This window comes from Prinia subflava, chromosome 14 (genome assembly GCF_021018805.1).
Source record: "Prinia subflava isolate CZ2003 ecotype Zambia chromosome 14, Cam_Psub_1.2, whole genome shotgun sequence".
Lineage (NCBI taxonomy): Eukaryota > Metazoa > Chordata > Aves > Passeriformes > Cisticolidae > Prinia > Prinia subflava.
Genome location: NC_086260.1, coordinates 17,375,022 through 17,396,623, shown reverse-complemented (window position 1 = coordinate 17,396,623; position 21,602 = coordinate 17,375,022). Strand labels below are relative to the sequence as shown.

The window sequence follows — 21,602 nt, the reverse complement described above, 5'->3', positions numbered from 1 at the left end:
GCGCGGCGGCCATGTTGGGAGCGGGCAGGCTGGCTGAGGGAGCGGGGCAGCCCGGCCGAGGGAGCGGGCAGTGTGCTGAGGGAGCGGGCAGCCCGGCCGAGGGAGCGGGGCAGCGGGCTGAGGGAGCGGGGCAGCGGGCTGAGGGAGCGGGGCAGCCCGGCTGAGGGAGCGGGGCAGCGGGCTGAGGGAGCGGGGCAGCCCGGCCGAGGGAGCGGGGCAGCCCGGCCGAGGGAGCGGGGCAGCGGGCTGAGGGAGCGGGGCAGCTCCGCCGAGGGAGCGGGGCAGCCCGGCCGAGGGAGCGGGGCAGCCCGGCCGAGGGAGCGGGCCCGCCCCGGCGCTGTCCCTCGCAGCGGCCCCGGGCCAGCGCTGTCCCCTCAGCGAGCCGCGTCCCCGGCGGCTGCTCCGTGACACTTCTGTGCTGAGCCCGGGGCAGGCCCGCGACAGGGACACGGCTGTGCCACACCACACCTGCCATGAGCCCCGGCAGGGCGTGGCAGCTCCACAGAGCCATCCCGTCCCTTGGGATGGGCTAGAGAATTTGTTAAAAAAATCTCTAAGCTGGGTAGCAAAAGAAGCTCCTGGAGCTCCCCCGTGGCTAAGCACCTCATAACACTGGCTGCAGGAAAACCAGAAAATAGAACGTTTTATTATCACTGAGCATGTAACCCGCTGTCCTCGAAGTCTGTCTTTCATTAATGGGTGAAATGAACCGGCTAAAAGGTTTAAGACAGAATTAACACTGTCAAGGTAACAAACACAGAAAAATGGCTCTGCACCTGCAGGCTGGGTGCACACTGAGCATGCAGGATGCAAGACCTGCGAGCTCAGACCTGGTTTCGGCCATTAAGATGAATAGGAACCCATGTAATGGGAAGTTTCTGTACTGAACAGGATACATGTCAAATAACGATACCTAAATCGAGTACCTGAGTGATACAGAGGATTACAGGGGTACTTCTGAAATGGAGCTTAAATGGCTTTCACAGACTGCAAGCTCTGTTATGGCTGCAGTAAATTTGAGTCAGGGAAAGCCTTTAAAGAAGTATCAGAAAGATGACAGTTCTCATTTGGGAAAAAAAGTGGGTCTGGGATGGAGATTAATCTCAGTTGCCAGTACAGAAATGGCTGTGAATTTCTGTTTGGAGCTATTATATAGAAGAGACATTGCTGAAATATTCTGTAAATTCTTTAACAGATTTTCTGACAGTATTCTGTCGGTTATACTAATTCAAAATTCAGCATCTGATTTTTCCCAAATGCCTAATGCTTAATCTCACTTCTTTCATTGGGTTATTTATTAACACTTGGTAAACAAAGCATTAGATATTTATTCATATCATTCCAATAGGAACCTCACTTTTTTCCCAAAATGGGAAACAGTCTATTGCTTTATATTTTAGTATTGATTCCCGCCTTTGCATCCTCAGACTTTTTGGTAACACATGTCAGAAACATCAAGGTAAGTAACCAACCATGTGTGGGGCTCCCATTCCTCAGAGATTAATTTCTTGCAGTTTATCAACATTTATCAGAGAGTTCATACAATGCTGACAGCAGGAGCTCTGTGTTCTCTGGTACCCCTGGACACAGGATAAAAGCTGGAACTCAGTCTGGTTGATCTCTAATCAGCCTCAGTTTCAAATCAGCTCTGAAGTTCTCTCCCTCTTTTTAAAACATCTTTTTCCTCTGTTTTCACTGTCATCACCAGGTAATGGTGACATATTTTAGTAAAATATTTAAATGTGTAAAGCAATCAGTGCTGCCAGGGAACTGACTTGGGCACCTGTTAAGGAATACAGGTGAAAAGATGGCTCTAAGAAGCAGAAAACAGAGGTGTAACATGGCATCAAGATAAATGCCCACTATCCAAATGACATGTAGCATTTTTCTCAGATGATTTGTTTGTTAGCACAACATGAGATACATCTCTCAAAGCGGCCCTTCTGGTTTTGACTTGATCTCTGAGTAAAGCAGTGCTGCCTGATGTTTTGCCTAATTTTCTTTGGTTAAGTTGCTGGCCACTACTCCTTGCCTCCATAAATTATTTTCCTCTTTCTCAGTGGCTGTGGACTCTGAAAAGTTACAGAGGACAAATCTCTTTAGGGAGCATTCTGAGTTACAGGGTAGAATAGGACAAAGCAATTTATGGTTGATTGCTGTTGATTAAGTTATGATTTTTGCCAAGACTTTTTCTTTGAAAATCAGGATAATAACACGTCTAAATGTTTAAAAGTCAACGTGAGATTTAATGCTGCAAACTGGAAATGCCAAAGATTCTTATTATTTAGCCCAGATATAATACAGATTTTTCCTGCTGATTACCGTAGTGTCTGTGGTTCTCTGTGTGTCTTGCAATGCTAAAGCCTTTCTAAATGGAAATCTGCCAAAGCTCTGTGTAATGCTCCATCCGTAAATGCAGAGCACTATGGAAAAGTCAGTTGATTCTCCCAGTTTCATTCTGTACTTCATGCAAATGTGATTTGATTGAAATGGAGGAGATTGCTCTGTAGGGTGAAGGTTTTGCTGCCCATCCATGTCTTGGCCCCTTTGAGCAAGCAGTATTCAGTGCTAAATCATGACTGGAATTGTGGCTGGCTGATGACCTTTAAGCTGTCAAAGCTGCTTTTAGAGCCAGATCCGGGTAGACACATTTGGCAGATCCAATTCTGCTGCAAGTGGAACAAAAATCCTCGTCACAGTTCCCTGTGTGTGCTGGCACTCCTTGTTCCAATGAGCTGCATTGTGGGCTCTTCTCCGTGGCACCCGATTAGCATCACTTGGGGTGATGAAATCTTCAGTGTTGCTGTGGATTCAGAGAGAATTTCATGCCTTGTTTTCCTATGTAGCATTTAGGGGTATATGCAAATACTTCGTTTAGTATTGTGGATTCCCAGTGGTTACTTCAAGATAACTGTACAGGCTTGGCTGAGTCTTTTACTAGTGCTGTGGTTTAGTTTCCTAAACTATATAATCAGGGGTTCTTTCAGCAAGTACTGTAATGGAGTCCTCTTTTCCCTCTCTGTTTTCTTGGGAATTCAAATTTCTTTTCCTCTCCAACTTCTGTAGGTTTTTTGTACCTCTATTCTTTTCTGCTGCCACAGCAAAACACTATTAAACAAAGGAAGAGTTTGTTGCTGTTGCACAACTGAAAAATAATAAAATTCTAATAATCAGTGCACCTGGGAAATATGTGAAAATAATACAGAAACATTTTATTAAATAACAATTACCCAGAGTAGAGGATGTTAATTCTCATTTTAGTCTTGAATTGCATAATCAATTTGATTGGCACACTATTGCTTTTTGCCCACATAGCTCAAAATGACCTTGATGTTAGTGATGGCTCAAGTTACACCCAAGTGAATCATTAAAAATGAGAAAACCCAGAACAAAATCACAGTCACATAATCCCCTCCCCTGTGCAAACCAGGGTTAGCTAGAGCAGGCAGCTGGGTGATGTCCAGCTGGATTGAGGATCTCCATTGAGGATCAGCCCAAGTGCAGAGTGAATAGTGCCTTTCACAGAGAGACTTTTCTGTAGTTTCAATGGACATTGCAGAGTGCCCCTCAAAATATTTACAGAATCACAATAGAACTCCTTCAAAACTATCACTGAAGCCATAATTCTGATAAAGAATGTGCACAACAGCAATTCTGTAAAATTCAAATGCGGGTGCAGTATCTTTCAGTTTGGAAACAGTAGTCACAATTGCAGAATTTGTTGCTGTACATATTTTTATAGTTTTTAGTTGGCTGGGTTTTTGTTTGTTTGTTTGGGGTTTTTGAATTTTGTATAAACTGGCTGGTGGTTCCACTGTAAGGCAAAGTTTGTACCAAACTGACATTTCACAGAGTTCCATCTTTTTGTTTCCCAGGGTGCATACCTCAGTTTGTGTTTTTTAAGGGGAAATGACAAGCTGTGATGACAGCACGGATACAGAAAAGATAATTCCAGTATTGGAAAGGTCAGATTGGAGTTGGTGCACACTTTATACAGGCATTAGAAGAATCCATATATGCTTGTGTAAAGGAGAGATGGACACACAGAAATCTATACAGGCATTAAAGGAATCCATATATGCTTGTGTAAAGGAGAGATGGACACACAGAAATCATCTGGATGGCAGTAACACTTTGAAAGATGAACCTAAAGAAATGCACACAGACTTTTTTGCCAGACTCTTAACAACAGAAGAGAAACCTTCTCCCTCAAACCTTGCATTACCATAGATTTAATCTAATGTCTTGAAAAGATCCCCAAAATTAACAAAAAATAACCCTCTGTGTCTCAGTTTCCAACTGTGAAAGGTACTGAAAGTCTTAAGTGTGCTTGAGATGTGTATCTGATTTGTTGTGTCCTTCCCCTGCGTTTGGTGTAGCAGGTAAACGTGGTGCCACAAATGTGACCCCACGGCTCCTGGGGCCAGACCAGATAAGGTGTTTGCAGCTGAGCTGATGGGAATCGAGTTACACAAGCTGTTATTTTAACAGCCCTCAGAAGTTTGTTTAATGCCTGTCCTCTGTTTCAGAACAGAGTACGTGATATTGTTGTACATCTTGTGATATTTGCACCTACTCTGGGAGCAAATATGGGAACTCCACATATACATGTTTTAACTGCTTATTTTTCCCTCCATCCATGCAGCCTTTTGTAGTGACAGCCTCTCCTCTCTAATCCTGCTGAGTTATCTTCCTAACTGGTCATGTTAGGATGAGAGGCTGCTGGGCTGAAATGGGAAAAATTTAGGAGTCTGAAAAAATATAAGGATGCATCTGCCTGATAATTTGGATTTGTGTGACAGGGAAAAAAAAAGTGCAAATTGGGCTTTTATGCTTTGATACAAGCCTTTTATTTCTTCCAGAGGAGAATAAGTTGGAAAATATGTACTGCAGGACCCAGATCTAGGAATTCTCAAGAAAAACATGTCACTATGAGGACAAGATTTTTTGGTTTTACTTGAGGTCACCATACAGCCAACCTATACTCAAGGAAGACCTATTAAGCAGATTTTACTGTGTTCTTTAATTACATTTAATTATCAATGACACTGAGCATTTGAGCTTCTTTTCCTCTCATTCTCCCTCATATTTCAAGGGTCCATGTTTATTTTCAGCTGGAAGAGGACACTTTTAGTGTCACACGAGCAAAATATAAAGTGAGCAACATTCAAAGTTTAACTTACCTTTCAAAACCACAGTATTTAAGGTACACTAACATCAAATGAAAACCAAAAGATTCAACAAAGCTGGGAATGCCATAAGCAAAATAACTGCAACCTGCCTCACATCCTTTACTTGCTCTTCCCTCAAATTTACTTCAGTTTAATAATGAAGACCTTTCTCAAGCCTTCCATCTTGACTTCTTTTGAGTTGTGACAACTACACAGATGCTAAGAAATTTATTTCTAAATGCAGCTTTCCTACCTAAGTCATGATTTTTTCCTCTTTTTTCTCTTTGCAGAAGCGAAATGCTGATAATGACTTGGTGAGTAAGGCTTGGTTTTGTCTGGGCTACCAAGATTTTACAATGACAAGAATATTCTTACTGTGTTCACAAAATGTTTCTGTGAGTCCAGTCTGAGCAAATAAATATTTCTGAGTGTGTGACAAGGGAAACAGCCCAGAACTGAATGTTTTTGACAGTAGGACTAACTAGACAGTTTCTTTCCAAGCTCTGATGGAAGCTCCTGGACAAGGAAAGAGAATGACCAAATGATTTTTAATCTCGTTTTATTTGAATAAATACCTAAGTTGCTTTGAAGTCACTTGTATCTGTAACAGACTTTCATTCTGTGTTGGTTTTGTTTTTCCTTTTATGCTGCAGCTATTGCTAAGGAAAGCAAGAGACTTCTTCTCTGGGGCTGATTCCACTTGGCACCAGGATTCCTCTTCAGCAATGCTTAAATGCTTTGATTGTTTGGAGACCTTCTTAATCAATCAGCAGAGATCAGGCCCACTATAAAATCTCCAAGGTTCTTTCCAGTGCTGGTTTTGCTGCAAGAAGCAGACCTTGTTTTTCCTAATGGGAAACCCATTTTACCCATTAACCCTATTGTTACCCATGCTTTCACTTAGTGTCCAGAAACCTTATACCTGTGCATTCAAAGAAAAACAGTATTGCCTTGCCCATTTCCTTGTTTAAAAAAGACTGAGATCCAGCTGAGAGGAAGCTGAGAATAGCATAAAATGGAATTTGGAGGCATTTGGTCATTTTTAAACAGGAGGATTACTTACATCCCTGCTCTAGGAGTCGTCCACTCCTCTGATAACTACAGTCACTAATACAGTGACGCAGCAGTAAACAGTTGTGCTCGTTGAACAACCATAAAAAGTCACTCTCTCAGTAGAGAAAAAACCTATTCTTAAAATGGCAGTATTTTTGCAGTGGTGGTAGTGTCTTGTTAAAGCCTATAGTTATAACTGGTGGAATACCACTGTCATGCCAGTGAAATAGATCTCCAAGGAAACACAGCTGTGCACCAGCTCTTATATTAGGTCTTCCTTTCTTTTTCTTTGGAGTGATCAATGTCCTGCTGTGGTTTCTCTTTAAAAATGTGATCATAACTTATTAACACACACGAGTGTAACAGCTAGTGCTCTTTTTGTCTTTTTTCATTTCTCAATCTACAGGTTGTCAATGGGATGGAAATCTATAGCATGAAAATTGATAGTAAAATAACTTCCCGGTTTGCACACAATGTCATCACCAGTCGAGCTGTCAATCGTGGAAATGTGTCCAAAGAAGTCTTCTTTGATGTTGAACTCCCTAAGACAGCCTTCATTACCAATTTCAGCATGTGTGTAATCTTTACAATATTGATAAAGAAGACTAAAAATCTGTGCTAATTCAACTGGAACCCAAATGTTCATTATTTACTTTGCCGTTTGGATAATTTCTAAATACCTCCTGGGTAATTTTCTGGTATTATTAACTTAACATGCAAGATGTGTGGAGAAAGGCAAACATTGGTACATCTGTAGAAAAGATGACTGATTTTCAATTATATCTATTCATCATCATGAATAGAAGGGAGCCTTAGGGAATGGGGGACCTTTCCTGCAGATTCATCCACCTTTTCAGAAATACCTCTTACTTACTCTGGTATTATCAAACCAGGGAAGTTCCATTACTTAATTTCTCTGATGGCATTATAACTTAATTTATCTCTTCATTTAAAAATCATATTTGCATGAAAGGCAGAAAGTAGAATTATTCCTTTACATTTGTACTTTCAGTTGCAATCATGTGCAGTTCTGTACCATGATGAGGTTTGATTCAGTTAAGCACATCCATCTCTGCTAATCACACTGTGCCTGCTTTATCTCCAGTGAAGAGGAGCAGTAGCTTTAGGGCATAACCACTCACAGTGCATTTTAGAACTTCTGTGATAGAATGAAGTGATGGGAAATGGCTGCTTAGTCCTCTAAGGAGTTCAAGGATGAAATGCTCCTCTGTAGATGGTGACATCTGGACAGGTGAGTCACATCCAGAGAGTTGGTTTGCCATGAGATGAGAAGGGACGAGATGGGATGATGGTGAAGCTGCTGAGGTGTAGGAATATGGCAGGTCTAAGTTGTGTTGCTGTAGCCCAGCTTTGATCTAATTCAAAGTAAAAATTGGTTTAGATTCTTTTATGACACTGAGCACAGAGCTCTTCATTCCAGCTAAAGTCTCTGAGGAGCCTGGCTTCAGTGAAAGGGCCCAAAACTTGGCAGTAGCAGGTCTCTGAAAGTGGTTACTAACAAACAAATCAATAAAGGGAGAATTCCTGTGGTAACCTTCAATTGAACTAGGACTTTTTCATCTGCAGGACAATTGATGGTGTCACCTATCCTGGAACTATAAAGGAAAAAGAAGCTGCAAAAAAGCAATATGAGAAGGCTGTTTCAAGAGGACAGACTGCTGGTCTTGTCAAGTAAGGATCATGTCTTGTGTGGCTTCCACACCATCATTCCATAGCAGACTGTGAGACTGGAATTGCTGTGTTCTGGCACTTTGCAGACATTATGGGGCCAAAGAACAATCATTAAGTTATAGTTACTGTAGCACAAATTGTAAAAAGAAAATACAGCCTCTGACTACACAGGCACCGTCTGCAACTATGGACAGGCTATTCTTGCAATTTTCACTGACTTTGTGTGACCTATTCCAGGGATTAATTTCACAGGGAAACTTGAATAAATTCTATGGATTGGGTATGATTCTGAGAATTGATTGATGATTTTTAGCAATAGATCAAAATTCCCATCTTTCTTTTACTTCCTTTGGAAAATCATATGCCACCAACAATAAATATTGTGAAAGAGGATAAAGATCTTTTTCCTGCCCACTTAAATACAGAGTTTCAGGAAGAAAAACAGAAAAATTCACTGTCTCAGTCAACATTAAAGCAGCCAGTAAAGTCACTTTTGAACTCACATACGAGGAACTGCTGAAGCGACATTTTGGAAAATACGAAATGTTCATCAAAGTAAAACCAAAGCAGCTGGTCAAAGATTTTGAGGTAAATGGCAAACTGATCAAATTTGACTGTCATTTAAGAGATGATGAAATTCTGTGTATCTGTTGAAAGTGGAGTACCATGGTCATTCCCATTTGTTCACAGGTGAGCTAAAGGCCATGAGTCCCATGGGGAGCACTCCCCAGCATGTTTTAATGCAGACTTTACTTGTAAACCTGACAAATTTACTCATCTACTCAGCATTCCAAAAGAAATCTTGTATGAAAACCTGAAAAATCTTTTACAATGCCTTGGAATAACTGTATATGCCTTTATAGCATACATTCCAGCTTTCTCACACCACTGATGGTGAAAAGATGGTAAAGATGGTGAAACAGCACCGTCTTTAAATCACAGTGATGCATATGTCACATTCTGTAATACTGCAGCTTTTTGTGCCTATCTGTCATCATAGGATACCACTAGCTAGCTTTCCAACAAGTCATATTTCTACTAAAGTTTACTTATTTCTAGCTTTGTTTTTAACTTGTGTTGTTTGAAAAGGCCTCTTTGGCTGAAGATGTGTCCACACAAGTGTAGATTTGGACTGCTATTATGAATTACAAAAGTAAATTTCTTTATTTTAATGAAAATCCCTCTTTCACATCTGTAGTTGCTTATCCTCCTGTAAATAGTTGAGTTGATGTATCATGGTTTAATCAATGACAGTAAATTTTCAATTAATATTTCAGATTGAAGTAGATATCTTTGAGCCCCAGGGTATCACTGAGCTGGAAGCAGAAGGAACATTCATCACCAATGAGCTGCAAAATACCATTAAAAAAACTTTTTCAGGAAAAAAGGTACATTGATTTCTGCATTCCATGATTTATTTATTATGGTTATAATTCTGAAATAAGAATTTCAGTGGTAGCAATGGCAGTGAGAGGAAACCTGGATATCAGTAAGATTGTCTCTTACAGAAAAACTGAACTGTTTAGAAGTAGCTTTTGTATGGGGGTGGTGGCATTCCTAAAACATACAACAGTTTTATTAAAGGTGTCATTCAGAGTGAGGAGCTGACCCAAAACAGGTGGGGAGGCAACCATATGGAGAAAGGCGTGGATAGCAGCCTTCATGTGTCAGTTACCACCAATAAATTTCTAAAATATGTATGGATACGTATTTAGTAGCTAACTTTATAAAACAGGTTATTCTTATGTCTATGAAAATAAATACACTGGCTTCAAAAAAATGCAGATGTGTTTTGTAGAAGTTTTTCAGCTGTTCAGGTTCAGATCTAAGGAAGGTTTTTCTTTCCAGGGCCATGTGTCTTTCAAGCCAACCCTCGATCAGCAGCGAACCTGTGCAAATTGCTCACAGTCTGTCCTGGATGGGGATTTTACTGTAAAATATGATGTGAAGAGAACAACTCCAGATAATTTGCAAGTAGGTCTAACAACGTGAAATTCCAAACTGTTGAACAGTTTAAGTTGCAGAGTAAAGGTCAGCGAGCAGCGAGGGGCAGCTGTTTCCTAAGAGACAGAGAGCTGAGTGTGAGCAGGAGTCAGTCCTCAGGGAGGGATCCCAAACAGTGGAGCCCATGGATAGGAACATGTACAGCTGTGACACAGCTGCAGACAGATGTTCTGACACTGTAGCTCAGCCCGGGATTGAAGGCCCAGTCTTGCACTTAGATGACACTCTTGGGCTCATGAACAGAGGTGAGATTGGTCAGGGCCATTAAAACTTTTTAGGCCACTCAGAGCCTAGAAAATAGATGAAAGTAGTGTCTCCTTTATCTCTTTTACCTTTATAATGTACCAAACTTTTTGATAATGGTGTGGGGTTTTTAAATATTTTCTTTTTCAGATTGTCAATGGCTACTTTGTGCACTTCTTTGCACCAACAAATCTTCCAAAGTTGTCCAAGAATATTATTTTTGTATTGGATACTAGTGGTTCAATGTCTGGAAGAGAAATACAACAAGTGAGTTACTACATTAGTATAGAGTTCCAGTGAAAGAGCTGGAACAAAGTGCTGGGAGGGAGATGATGCTGGAAGGGACACAATGCCTTACAGTGCACATGTGCTGCTCAAGCTGTACAAAGTGTCTCAGTGGTGTCACCTCTCTAATGCCCAGTGCCAGATGTACTAGTTTGCAGTATTACAAAATCTGTACATCTAGCCTGTATTTAGTTATAAATGTCATTAGTTCAAAACTCTAAATATCAACATTTCCAGAGAGTGCTGTCATGTGTATCTGACGGTTCCAAAATAAGCCATGCATACAGATTATGTGCATTTTCTCTATTCTTTCTGTATCTGGGAAGCAGCAGCTCTTTTCACAGTTATGACTGAGTTAATGTTCAGAATTTTCAGGTTTTGGTGCTGCATCAAAATATCCAGGCATGCTTGTTTATGAACTCCTCCACTAACCTGTAGCCCATTTGCCATGCCAGCTTATCTCAGTGTAAGCAACCAACCATGACAGGAAATCTGATTTTCATCTCAGCTACAAAGATTTACCAGATGTTATTGCAGCTGACTTCCCTAGAGTTACTCTGAAATAGACACAGGGACTGGCAAGAGCAGAACAAGCTCAGAATTTCTGCAATATATACTGTGTAGGAGTAAAAAATAGCCCAATGCTGAGAGATTATTGATGTAGAATCTGTAAGCACATATTCTGTTGAATGTTGAATCATATATTTAAATCTCTTTGCCATATAGACAAAAGAAGCACTGCTAAAAATCCTAGAGGACATTAAAGAGGATGACTTCTTCAATTTCATATTATTTGATAGTGAAATATCTACCTGGAAAGAAACATTAATCAAGGCCACTCCTGAGAATCTGGATGAAGCAAGGAAGTTTGTTCAGCACATTTCTGCTCAAGGCTGTAAGTACTTGACTGGCCTTGCCAATAGGTCATTGAGTAAGTTAATTTATTGATTGATTCTGTGAACACAATACTACAGTTTGTTGGAGTTTCAGATTGCTGATGAGACACTCCTGAAGTTCACTTTTACTCAGAATATGACATCTCTTTCTCTTTCTATTTCCAAAGTCCAGGTACTTTTCTATCTAGACATTCCCCTACTTGTAAATCCAAATCTTTAATTTTCTCACTGTAATTAAATCTCTTCAGATTCCAGTGAAAAGTGGACCTTTGTTTTGACAGCCTTTGCTGAACCCAAATTTCTATGTCTACCTCATAGTGACAAATTTACATGGTGGTTTGATGAGGGGAATTGATATTCTGAATGCTGCTCATGGAGAAAACCTTGTGCCCAAGAGAAGCGCTTCTATAATTATCATGTTAACAGATGGCCAACCAAATGTAGGTGAGTTTGTGTTGGATGGAATAATAGAGTTCATTAACTAACAAAGGATCTAGTTAATATCGGCCTTCATCTTTGACACCTGGATATTTCCATGATTTGAATGCTTCTATAGCATCATCATAGTACTAAATCAAGCTTTTGGTAATGTCTCCTAAGAAATCTGAACATGCCAAGTCACATTTGATTTTGTGATCATTTTGAAAACCACTCAAACATTTCCTGTCTGATGCAGGTGTATCAAACACTCAGGAGATTGAGAAAGCAGTGAAGGCGGCCATCGATGGTAGATACACCTTGTACAATCTTGGCTTTGGCAGTGGGGTTGACTACGGCTTCTTGGAGAGGATGGCACTGGACAATAAAGGACTGGCCCGGCGGATTTATCCTGACTCTGATGCAGCTTTGCAGCTTCAGGTGCAGTAACTACCATGTACATGAGATCAGAGGTACATTAGGTCAGATAACTGTTCACATTATTATTCTCAAATAATCAAAATCCCAGTGTGTAATCTGATACTGAGATACTATAGAGTCTGCTGTGATCAGAGTATTAAAATCATAGAATAATTTGAGTTGGAAGGGACCTTTAGATGCATTTAATTTTTCCCTGCCTTGTATAAGCAGGAAGTGCAGGGACAGTAGAAGAGAGATACCATGGGCTGTGGCGAGGAGTTTAAAACTTGGCATAGGATGACACAAGTCACAGTTCTAAAGGACACTCTGGTGGAATTGCTGCAGTCATTGTATCTCCTGCAGCTCACAGATTATGTGGTTAATGTCATGTCAAGGGACAGGAAGGTTAATAGATCATTAAGCTCTAGATATTCTTTCTTTGGAAACTCACTGCAAACAGGTATATCTTACCACACTCCAGAGGCATTTTACAGTTGCATAAGACATGGAAACTGCTATAGGCCACACAGGGTTGTCTTTTTTACTTCTCATATTCCAGTAGCAGCCATTCAAAGAATTCACCAAAGAATGAGAGATTAGATTTCATTGCAAGCTCTGCTAAAATCAAATATCCAGTCTCCTTTGACTATGTTCTCATGCCAGTCTTTGCAGAGAAGAGGCGTAGAAAATTATCTCGATCAAATAACAGAAGGTTTGGTATTCTTCTTGATTTATATTGATGGAACTCATTATCTACAGCACGTTCTCAAATATTTTTCCTCTCTCTTAGTAAGACTGAAGAGTTTGTATGTCCATTCTCATTTCCATTATTTGTAGATTTCTAGGCCTTGAACTCTGAGATTTAACTAAATATCTAAATATTTCTTATAAAATACACTTTTAGTTTTCATTGCTGAAATAGCAGGATGTTTCTGGTTACAGATCTACCCATAAATTAAAGAAACAATGGTAGTTAAATATTTTCTCTTTTTTTCAATCCTACAGGGGTTTTATGATGAGGTGTCAAATCCCATGCTCATAGATGTGGAGTTAAACTACCCAGAAAATGAAATATCAGACCTGACTACTAACAGCTTTAAGCATTTCTATGATGGCTCTGAGATTGTGGTGGCTGGGCGCTTTGTAGACAGCAACCAAAACCATTTGTCTGTAGATGTAAGAGGTGAAGGTGTAAGTATGGATTCCTTTGACTTCTGTAAGCTACACAAAATCACTGAATGCTTCATTACCTCCATTGTGATGAATAAAAATGCCATGTGAATGTGGAAAAGTGGGTTATGTTCTGTAGTGTACACCTCTAAAATTCCCAGGAGCAATGGGACAAAATTCCTCCAACACTGGCAATTTTCTGGTGTAGAACCAGACTGTTTTTCAATTTCATAAGATTTTCAGATGTGAAGGTCTTAATTTTTGGGAAGTTCTGTCAGTCCCTTGCTAGTTGTGATACAGAGAACATTCTTACTCCCAACAGGCTAATGATGCCCTGTCGTACACTACACAGCAAGATGCTGAGCAAACAGCTCAGGCTTTCCAAGAACAGCAGTACATATTTGGAGAGTACATTGAAAGGCTCTGGGCTTATCTTACCATTGAACAACTCTTGGAAAAACGGTAATGATACCTGGAATAATACCTTAGCTCTGAATCCCTTACACCCTCTGACTCCTCCAGTTTCTAGGATGTGAGGCTGAGGTGCCAATGGGAAAGAATAAAAATCAGTGAGGGAAATCCACCAACTTATTCTCCTCCCTAGCCTCACTATTCCTGTTTCAGGTTGCAAATGAAACAATTTTAAATTATTGCAAGTATAAAGCACAGTTTTGCCTTTCTCTTGAACAGCCAGTAGAATCAGAAGTGCTCTTAGTGTAACAGATATATCTTCTTGAGAAATTACCTGCAGAGAAATGGCTTTACTTTAAAATATTTAATCTGAAGTGTAGTGAGTGATTCAGCAATCACTGATGCTGGGAATATCTTCTTGTATTCAGCCTTACAGCTACTGGAGAAGAAAAGGAAAACCTTACAGCTCAAGCCCTGGCTCTCTCACTAATGTACAAGTTTGTAACACCACTGACATCCATGGTGGTAACAAAACCAGAAGAAAATGACAATGAAGAGGGGATTGCTGATAAACCCACTGAAGGTATAGACATCTTCACAATTGTACTGTATTTGAAAAGCCAAGAGTTCCTTTGGTGTTCCCCTAAAGAAAGGCTTTCATGTGGGCACAGTTTTAAATATGTAACTGAAAAATCTACTTTCCAAGCCTGGCACGAGTGTGGTTTATGCAAAATTGCTTCTCATTGTAAAGCTCATTTCCATCAAACCATCCTTCATTACTAAATCATATGGGCAAAGTTTTATAAATTTAAAATAAAAGTATTTTAAGCCAAATAGAAAAACTATTACAGAAAAAGACCCTGAAGACCAAGATGCATTTCTAATATAATAATCCAGCTATATTCAGATGATTTACCATCATTTTCTCCTTTTTTTTCTACATACTTCAGCCTAGGGATAGACATAGTAACCTCTTTCCACATGAAAAGGGAAAATGTGCAATAGCTCTTCCTCAGACAGGATGTATCAGGTTGTAAAAAGATTGAGATTACATAGGTAAAACACAATAGTCATATATATATTGCAGAAAGAGAAGCAGTTATACTGAAAGCACACAATTTTTTTTCAACTCCTCTGATATTTTAGCTGATTATGAACTCCTTGCTCAGCAAAACATTCTTCTTTCCTACACTTCAGCCTCTCAGTTTAACCCCTGTGTAGCAAATACTCTGTTCCTCTGCTCTTTGGCCAAGCAAGGCAGTGCAAGCCATCCTAACTTCATCTCCATGTATTGCCTGAGCCACCCACAGGTCTGACAGAGGCTTTCCAGTCTCTTCTATCAACATCCTTTATTTTTTCCCCAGCTTTCATTTAAAGCCCCTAAAAGTTCCTTAGAGGCTCTGTGTGGGCTCTCTGCTGCCTTCTAGATGAAAAACGTTCTAATCTCCTGATTTTGGCATAGTTATGCCAACTTCAGGCATTTCAGCATAACAGAGACACTGGAGATTAGTGAGGGTTTTTTCAGCTGCAGTAAATCCTGAAAGCAGTGAATTGCTAAGTGCCCTTGAACTCTGAATCATTCTTCAGGAATTCTGCTGATAAATTCTTGCAGTATTTTTCACGACTCTCATAATGGAATATGGATATAAAACCCCTTCATGATTAATTTAACATCCAAGTCCCTACATGACATAATGACTTCAAAGTTTGCAGCTGGCCTCCGTAAGATGGAAACCCCCAAACATCTGACAGACGTGGCATCCACTCAGTCATTTTCAGTTCTTTGCTTTCCCTTTCCGGGTATTTCTAGTACAAAGCCTCTTTTCTGAACATCTTTCCTAGGAAATCCTCTCTGTATATAAATAGTGTGGAGCAGTAATAGGGAAAATACTCAAAGCACTGCCCCTATGTAAGAAAAGAAAACAATTTTACTCACCCTGAAGTCTCAATTCACAAATCAATGTACTGAATCATCCAGTCAGTATTAATGCCTGGAGAACCACAAAATAGTAAAACCAGTAAGGAACATTTTGCAATATAGGTATGGCACAAAAATAAAATAATTCCACATAGAGCTCTTGTCCCATACCTAATAAATTGCAGTTCTGCTGCCCCACATAACAGCTTTTTACTTTCAGTACATTTCTGTTTGATCTACAAGTACTGAGTTGTATTACTGGGAAGAAATGGCATTACAAAATACTGAAGATAGCTGGTTGAGCTTTCAAACAGTTTTTAAAATAATATTTTATTAGGATCAGTTAACTTTATAACTGAATTAGGGTCAATTAATTGTATAACTTGCTGTTTAATTGTATAACTGAAACTGTAAATTTCTCTTTTTCTTCCTTTTACTTCTTACCTGCCTGTGGTAACAGCTGAAGGTATGTACATTTCTTATTAAATTTACTTAATATTTTTAATAGAGATGGATTTCCTACATTACTTATTTGATCTGGGATGCAATATTTTCATAAAGTTCATGGGGAATTAATCAAGATTTTGTTCTAAATAGATATACAGCTTTTCAGATGGATGGGTTTGTGAATAGTGGTTTCAGTTTAGTTCCTGACCCTGATGATTGCAGCATCCCACCACCATCCCATAGGATTCAGGCCAGCACAGTAAGCTGCTCTCCAGGGCTGGCTCTGGGGACTTCCAGGTACCCATGTGTAGCAATCTCATACAAAGATACCTTCATTCCTGCCATGATTGCCACTTCTAAAGCACAGAGCCCTGTCTTCAGACACCCTGACAGAATCTCAGATGTAAAAGGAGCAGAAGGGTAGAAAAATGTGGAAGGAGGTGGGGAATTCTTCCTCCCAGAGGTACAGGGTGGCACAGAGGGATCAGAGAAGAGCAGGTTGTCCCAGTCCCAGAGAGAACAAACCCCGTGCTCTTGGAGAAGTAACATTGGTGGTGGAAAGCAGGGTGTGCTTTCAGCCCCTGAAAGACTGTTGTTTTGTAAATGTTAAATAAACTGCTTTGACTAAATTTTTACTTTGGAATATTTAGAAATTTGTACATAATGACAAGATTTGGGGGTTGGTTTTGGAAAGAGGAATGAATGAAGTAGGTGAGATTGGGTTTTGGTCTTTGTAGCCTCTAAAATACCATTTTGTTTCATTCAAGCAGGGATGTTCACAGGTCCTTTGATGGGTAAGTCATTTACTTTGCTTTTCTAAATGGAGCAGGATCTGTCAGCTGAAATTGCCAGAGGCAGAGATGCCTTTTCTGGCAGTACAACTGCACTTACACAAATACTACCAAATTCTGCTCCCTGCTGAAAACACACTTAAAGGTTGAACAATACAAGGTGACAAAGTTTCAGCTGAACAGTTTATAATAGTAAATGCCTGTTCATCAAACCACTATTTGTTCCTGAAAGCTGTTTCCCAAGAACAGAGGATGGACTTCACTCTGCATTTCCTGTGGAACTATATGAAACAAGGGACTGTGATGTCAGCATCCCTGGCTAAACGAACAAGTTCAGTCACTTGTGCAAAAAGCATCTGCTTCATTCAAGAGACAGCAACTGATGCACCAAATTGCTGCCTGGGCAATCCTGGAAATGGGAGAGTTAGATTTTTCTTTTTTTTTTTTCTCTCTGGAGATTAGTACCAGTCTGTCTCTGTCTAGTTTTTTCAAGTCTTCACTGAAAAGACTTAAATTCATTCTGGAAACAAACAAACAAACAAACACAAAAAAACAACCAGACAAAAATACCCCAAATGTCAGAGTCAGCAGTTTTCAATGGATGATGTTGCATTTCCTTCCTGATCCTTCCTAGCTTAATCCTCAAGTCTGAAATACTTGTGTCCTACAGATAGGTTGCTTGGGCCATATGGAAACCCTCGGAGCAATTTAGACTACAAGTGAAATCTGTCTCTATCCTGAAGCTTTTTTTGATTCAAAAACAGCACACAAACTGTCATTCTATAGATTACATACTTTAAAAACTAGGATGCAGTTACTGATTTACCTAGTGTATTAACTCTCTGACATCTTACATAGGCCATGCAATTTTCCATTTTGGTGTGAGTTTTTCTAACAACTTTCTTTCCTTCTGCAGCTTCACCTGTCTATCACACATATGCATCACAACCCACATGGTATACTAGTGGTGAGTAGCTGGAGTAGTGTCTGTCTAGGAGAACAGAAGAGGGTATTTAAGGCTAAATTATACAATTCTTATGAATATTTTCAATAATTCCCTTCCATAAAAGCAGCCATTTTTCATTTTTAAGGGCCGGGTATTTTAATTTACTTTTTAAATTTATCTCAATGTCTTCTAAAGATCAAGTAATTGAAATTACATGTGGTCATTTTCTCAGTTCTCCATCCTATCAGTAGGTTTTGTGTTGATAACTGCATGTTTTCTATTAAATTATATATATTTAGTTATTACATTTCAATATTAAGCAATGTTAAATGCTCATGTGGAGCTTTGACCCTGTGTATCACTATACAGACACCAGTGATTTGCCTTTACAGTTGATGGAGATCCACACTTCATTATATCAGTACCACAAAAGAAAGATGCCATTTGTTTCAATATCAATGAAAACCCTGGCATGATCTTAAATTTAATAAATGACCCAGTGACAGGTGAGTTTTAAACTTTTTTTTACAATACAGGATACTTCTAACAAAATGTGTTTAAAGGATTTTTCTCTCTTTATAATGCATAAGCTTTCATTCCCAGCAAGGCTAGCAGGAGGTCCTGTAGCTATGATAGTGTACCATTACCATGACTATTTTCACTTCTTGTAGCAAAATGAACTTTTAAACTTACTTTAAAAACCACTGTGAGGGTTGAGAGTAGTAATTTGTCTCAGTGAGTTGTAGTAGAAGGGATAAAATAATCCTTAGGTCCCCAGTTTGTGGAATATATGATAAAGAGAGACTGATGTCACTCAGACTCTGTACCCATCATAAGCTTTCTTTGCTTTGGGAAAAACTGATCTTTTCTCAACAAAATGATTGCTGGCCTTGTGGAAATTCACAGAACTTTGTTTTGCTTTGGTACAAACATGCACAAGTAATTCTGATCTATTTTTCAACTCATATTTAATTTCTTAAGTTATTGTTACATTTTCAAGACATTCTTTGACCTCAGTTGATCAGGTCCTGTCTGTAAAACAATTCTTGTTTCATTTCTGTATTAGGCATTACAGTCAATGGAGAACTTATTGGTGATAAGAGAGCAAATAGTGATGCAAAGATCCAAAACTCATATTTTGGAAAACTTGGGATTGCAAATAAGCAGCTGGATGTAAAACTGACAGTAACTCCTGAGACCATCACAATTCAGAATGGGGATGAAAAAACAGGGTTCACCTGGCTGGACTCAGTCACCTTGCAACAAGCAGGGTAAGACTTACAGAAAGGGCATCATGCTCTTGCATTACTTTATGTTCTCCTTAAAATGTTTTTAAATGTTGATCAATAATATACTTCTAAGATTCTTGTGTGAATCTACAAAAGTAGTTGATTCAAGCCCTGCTGGATTCTGCTCTCTACTTTGTTGTGTAACTGCTGAATTAGTCACAAATTTCTCTGCTTGAAATAAGTAAATGAAGAGTTTTCTCTGATTTTCTATTGCTATGACTAAGGCAAAACTGGATTTGGTTATTGTGCTTTATGAAGCAGTGTCTTGCAAATACTTAAGGAGTAACTTTAGACATAGTGTGTAATCTTTCAAAGGCATAAGAGTGTTCCAAAAACAAATCTCCATTTTAAAAATGGAACTTGTGGCAGTATATGGTATATAAAAACTAGTATATCTTTTTTCTTGTCAGCAGGTATATTTCTTATGGCATCTATTACAGATTCACTTACACCTGTGCAAAAGGTTTATAGAAGGAACAGGCAACATTTTCTCTTCCTCCTCCTTTACATTTTACTGTGTAGAATAAAATTTCTGCCTTCTCAAGGCCTGGCATTGTAGCAGAAAGAGCAAACTGTCATTCATACACGAGTTTTTATTGTGATAAACACATGGATGATATCACTGACACAATCAGAAACAAATCTTCTCTATCCTAGCATTAAATAGGCAATTTGGGAGTTGACCTCTCTGAAAAACTAAAGGAAGAAGAATCATGTAGCATCCAAGCAAAGAAGTGATGGTTTTATCAATAGAATTTGTATCACTGAGCATGAAGTGCTGTATCTACGTATCACCAACCTATCAGTGACTAATTACACTGTTAAAGGACAGGATTTGCTAAAAACATCTTACTGAAAAGTTTAAAGGCCAAATAGTGTGTTCCAGTGTCATTTAATATGATTCTGTGACTGTGAACACACAGAGGGGCTCCATGCACCAAAGCAGGCAGCACACCCTGTCTCTTTAAAAATCACTGAGAAGTTTATAAAGCTACATTTGTTTCTTCTTCTCACATTTCTTTCTGTTGCTGTTAACTCTGGTAAATACAATGTTCTGAGTCATGTTTTTCTTTTTTCCTCAGTTTAACTTTGATAATTAACAGGAAAAAAAATCTGGTGCTCTCAATGGGCAGTGGTGTCTCATTTGTTGTTGTTTTGCACCAAGTATGGAAGAAACATCCTCTCCACCAAGATTTCCTGGGACTGTATACATTGAAAAGTGATAAACTCTCTGAACAGACCCATGGATTATTAGGTATGACTTTGTTAAGTGTTTCCCTGATGGTCTTTCCTTATGTGGCTACATAATTTTTAGACAGAATATTGTACTTGTGCTGAGAATAATCACACCCACAAATTTCAGAGATCAACACATGAATTATTTGATTTTTAAAAAGCTGAAGACTTGGAAAACATGTAATAAATTCAACTGAATAGACAACACATCAAGTGAGGATATCTTGAAGGATATCTAGAAAAGGCTATAATTGTTCTGTGCAGTCAGAAGCTGGAACTTACATCCAGATGATGTGGATCCAGCTCTGGGTTACAAACAGAAAATAATACCAATAATACCACAGGCATATGTTCAGCCTTACCTGAAACTTGGTGCTTGCTTATCCAATCAAAACCCTGAAGGGACATGGAAACCAGTACAGGAAGGTAGAAATCCTGGGGTTTCTGTTTGTTTTGCTTCTGTTTTAATGGCTGAAGTGGTAATTTTCTCTTCTCTTTTTAGGGCAGTTTTTCCGGCCCATTGACTTCACCATACTTGAAATTCATCCTGGGTCTGATCCCAAGAAACCAGATGCCACAATGATTGTTAAAAACAATGAACTGATAGTAACAAGGTATAAAATAATGAAGTCCTAAGCAAAGATTTAGGCAAGATTGCTTGTCCAGGTGCAGTTCCTGCCTCATACTCCCATGTTTTCCCTTTCAGGGGCTGGCAGAAGGATTACAGAAGAGATCCTAAACACGGGGTTGATGTTCCTTGCTGGTTTGTCCATGACAATGGAGCTGGGCTGATAGATGGTGTTCACACAGATTATATTGTTTCCAGTCTCTTTTAAGCAACTGCAACTTCCTCCAAATGCACAGGTGGATGGTATTTGTCTGAAAAAAGAGTATTTTCAGCATGTAAGAACTATTCAAAGCATATGAGCATACCATGTCTAGCAAGGACAAGGTATGATGGTTCTCATACAGAGTTTTCCTGTGTGTTTGATCCAATTTGAGAAGCAAGATCCCTCATCCTCTGAAGTGTCCTCCTTATTAGGTTTAAAATTCTGACTTAAAATGTTACTTTGTAAAACATAACAAAAACCCTCTACCCAATTTTTAGTCAATAACTGAGTGTCAGGAGTGATTAAATTAAAGCATCAGTACTCAGTGCCTGGTTCTGTTGTTCTGACAGCTCAGTGTTCTCCTGCCAGTTTCTCAAAGTCTG

General features: G+C 39.3%; 1 protein-coding gene across 1 annotated transcript; it reads left to right on the top strand.

The window, feature by feature from the left end:
• Window positions 1-127: 127 nt before the first annotated feature.
• Window positions 128-21,534, top strand: LOC134558049 (inter-alpha-trypsin inhibitor heavy chain H3-like). Its single transcript, XM_063411490.1, has 22 exons — window positions 128-1,459; window positions 5,462-5,485; window positions 6,631-6,797; window positions 7,812-7,916; window positions 8,342-8,504; window positions 9,194-9,304; window positions 9,765-9,890; window positions 10,314-10,430; window positions 11,175-11,343; window positions 11,663-11,788; window positions 12,021-12,202; window positions 13,187-13,372; window positions 13,674-13,813; window positions 14,191-14,345; window positions 16,141-16,146; window positions 16,895-16,921; window positions 17,835-17,885; window positions 18,257-18,370; window positions 18,931-19,135; window positions 20,236-20,408; window positions 20,892-21,003; window positions 21,096-21,534. The coding sequence occupies exons 1-22, from the start codon at window positions 1,370-1,372 to the stop codon at window positions 21,223-21,225; spliced, it is 2,679 nt and encodes an 892-aa protein (XP_063267560.1). The 5' UTR covers window positions 128-1,369; the 3' UTR covers window positions 21,226-21,534.
• Window positions 21,535-21,602: the final 68 nt, after the last annotated feature.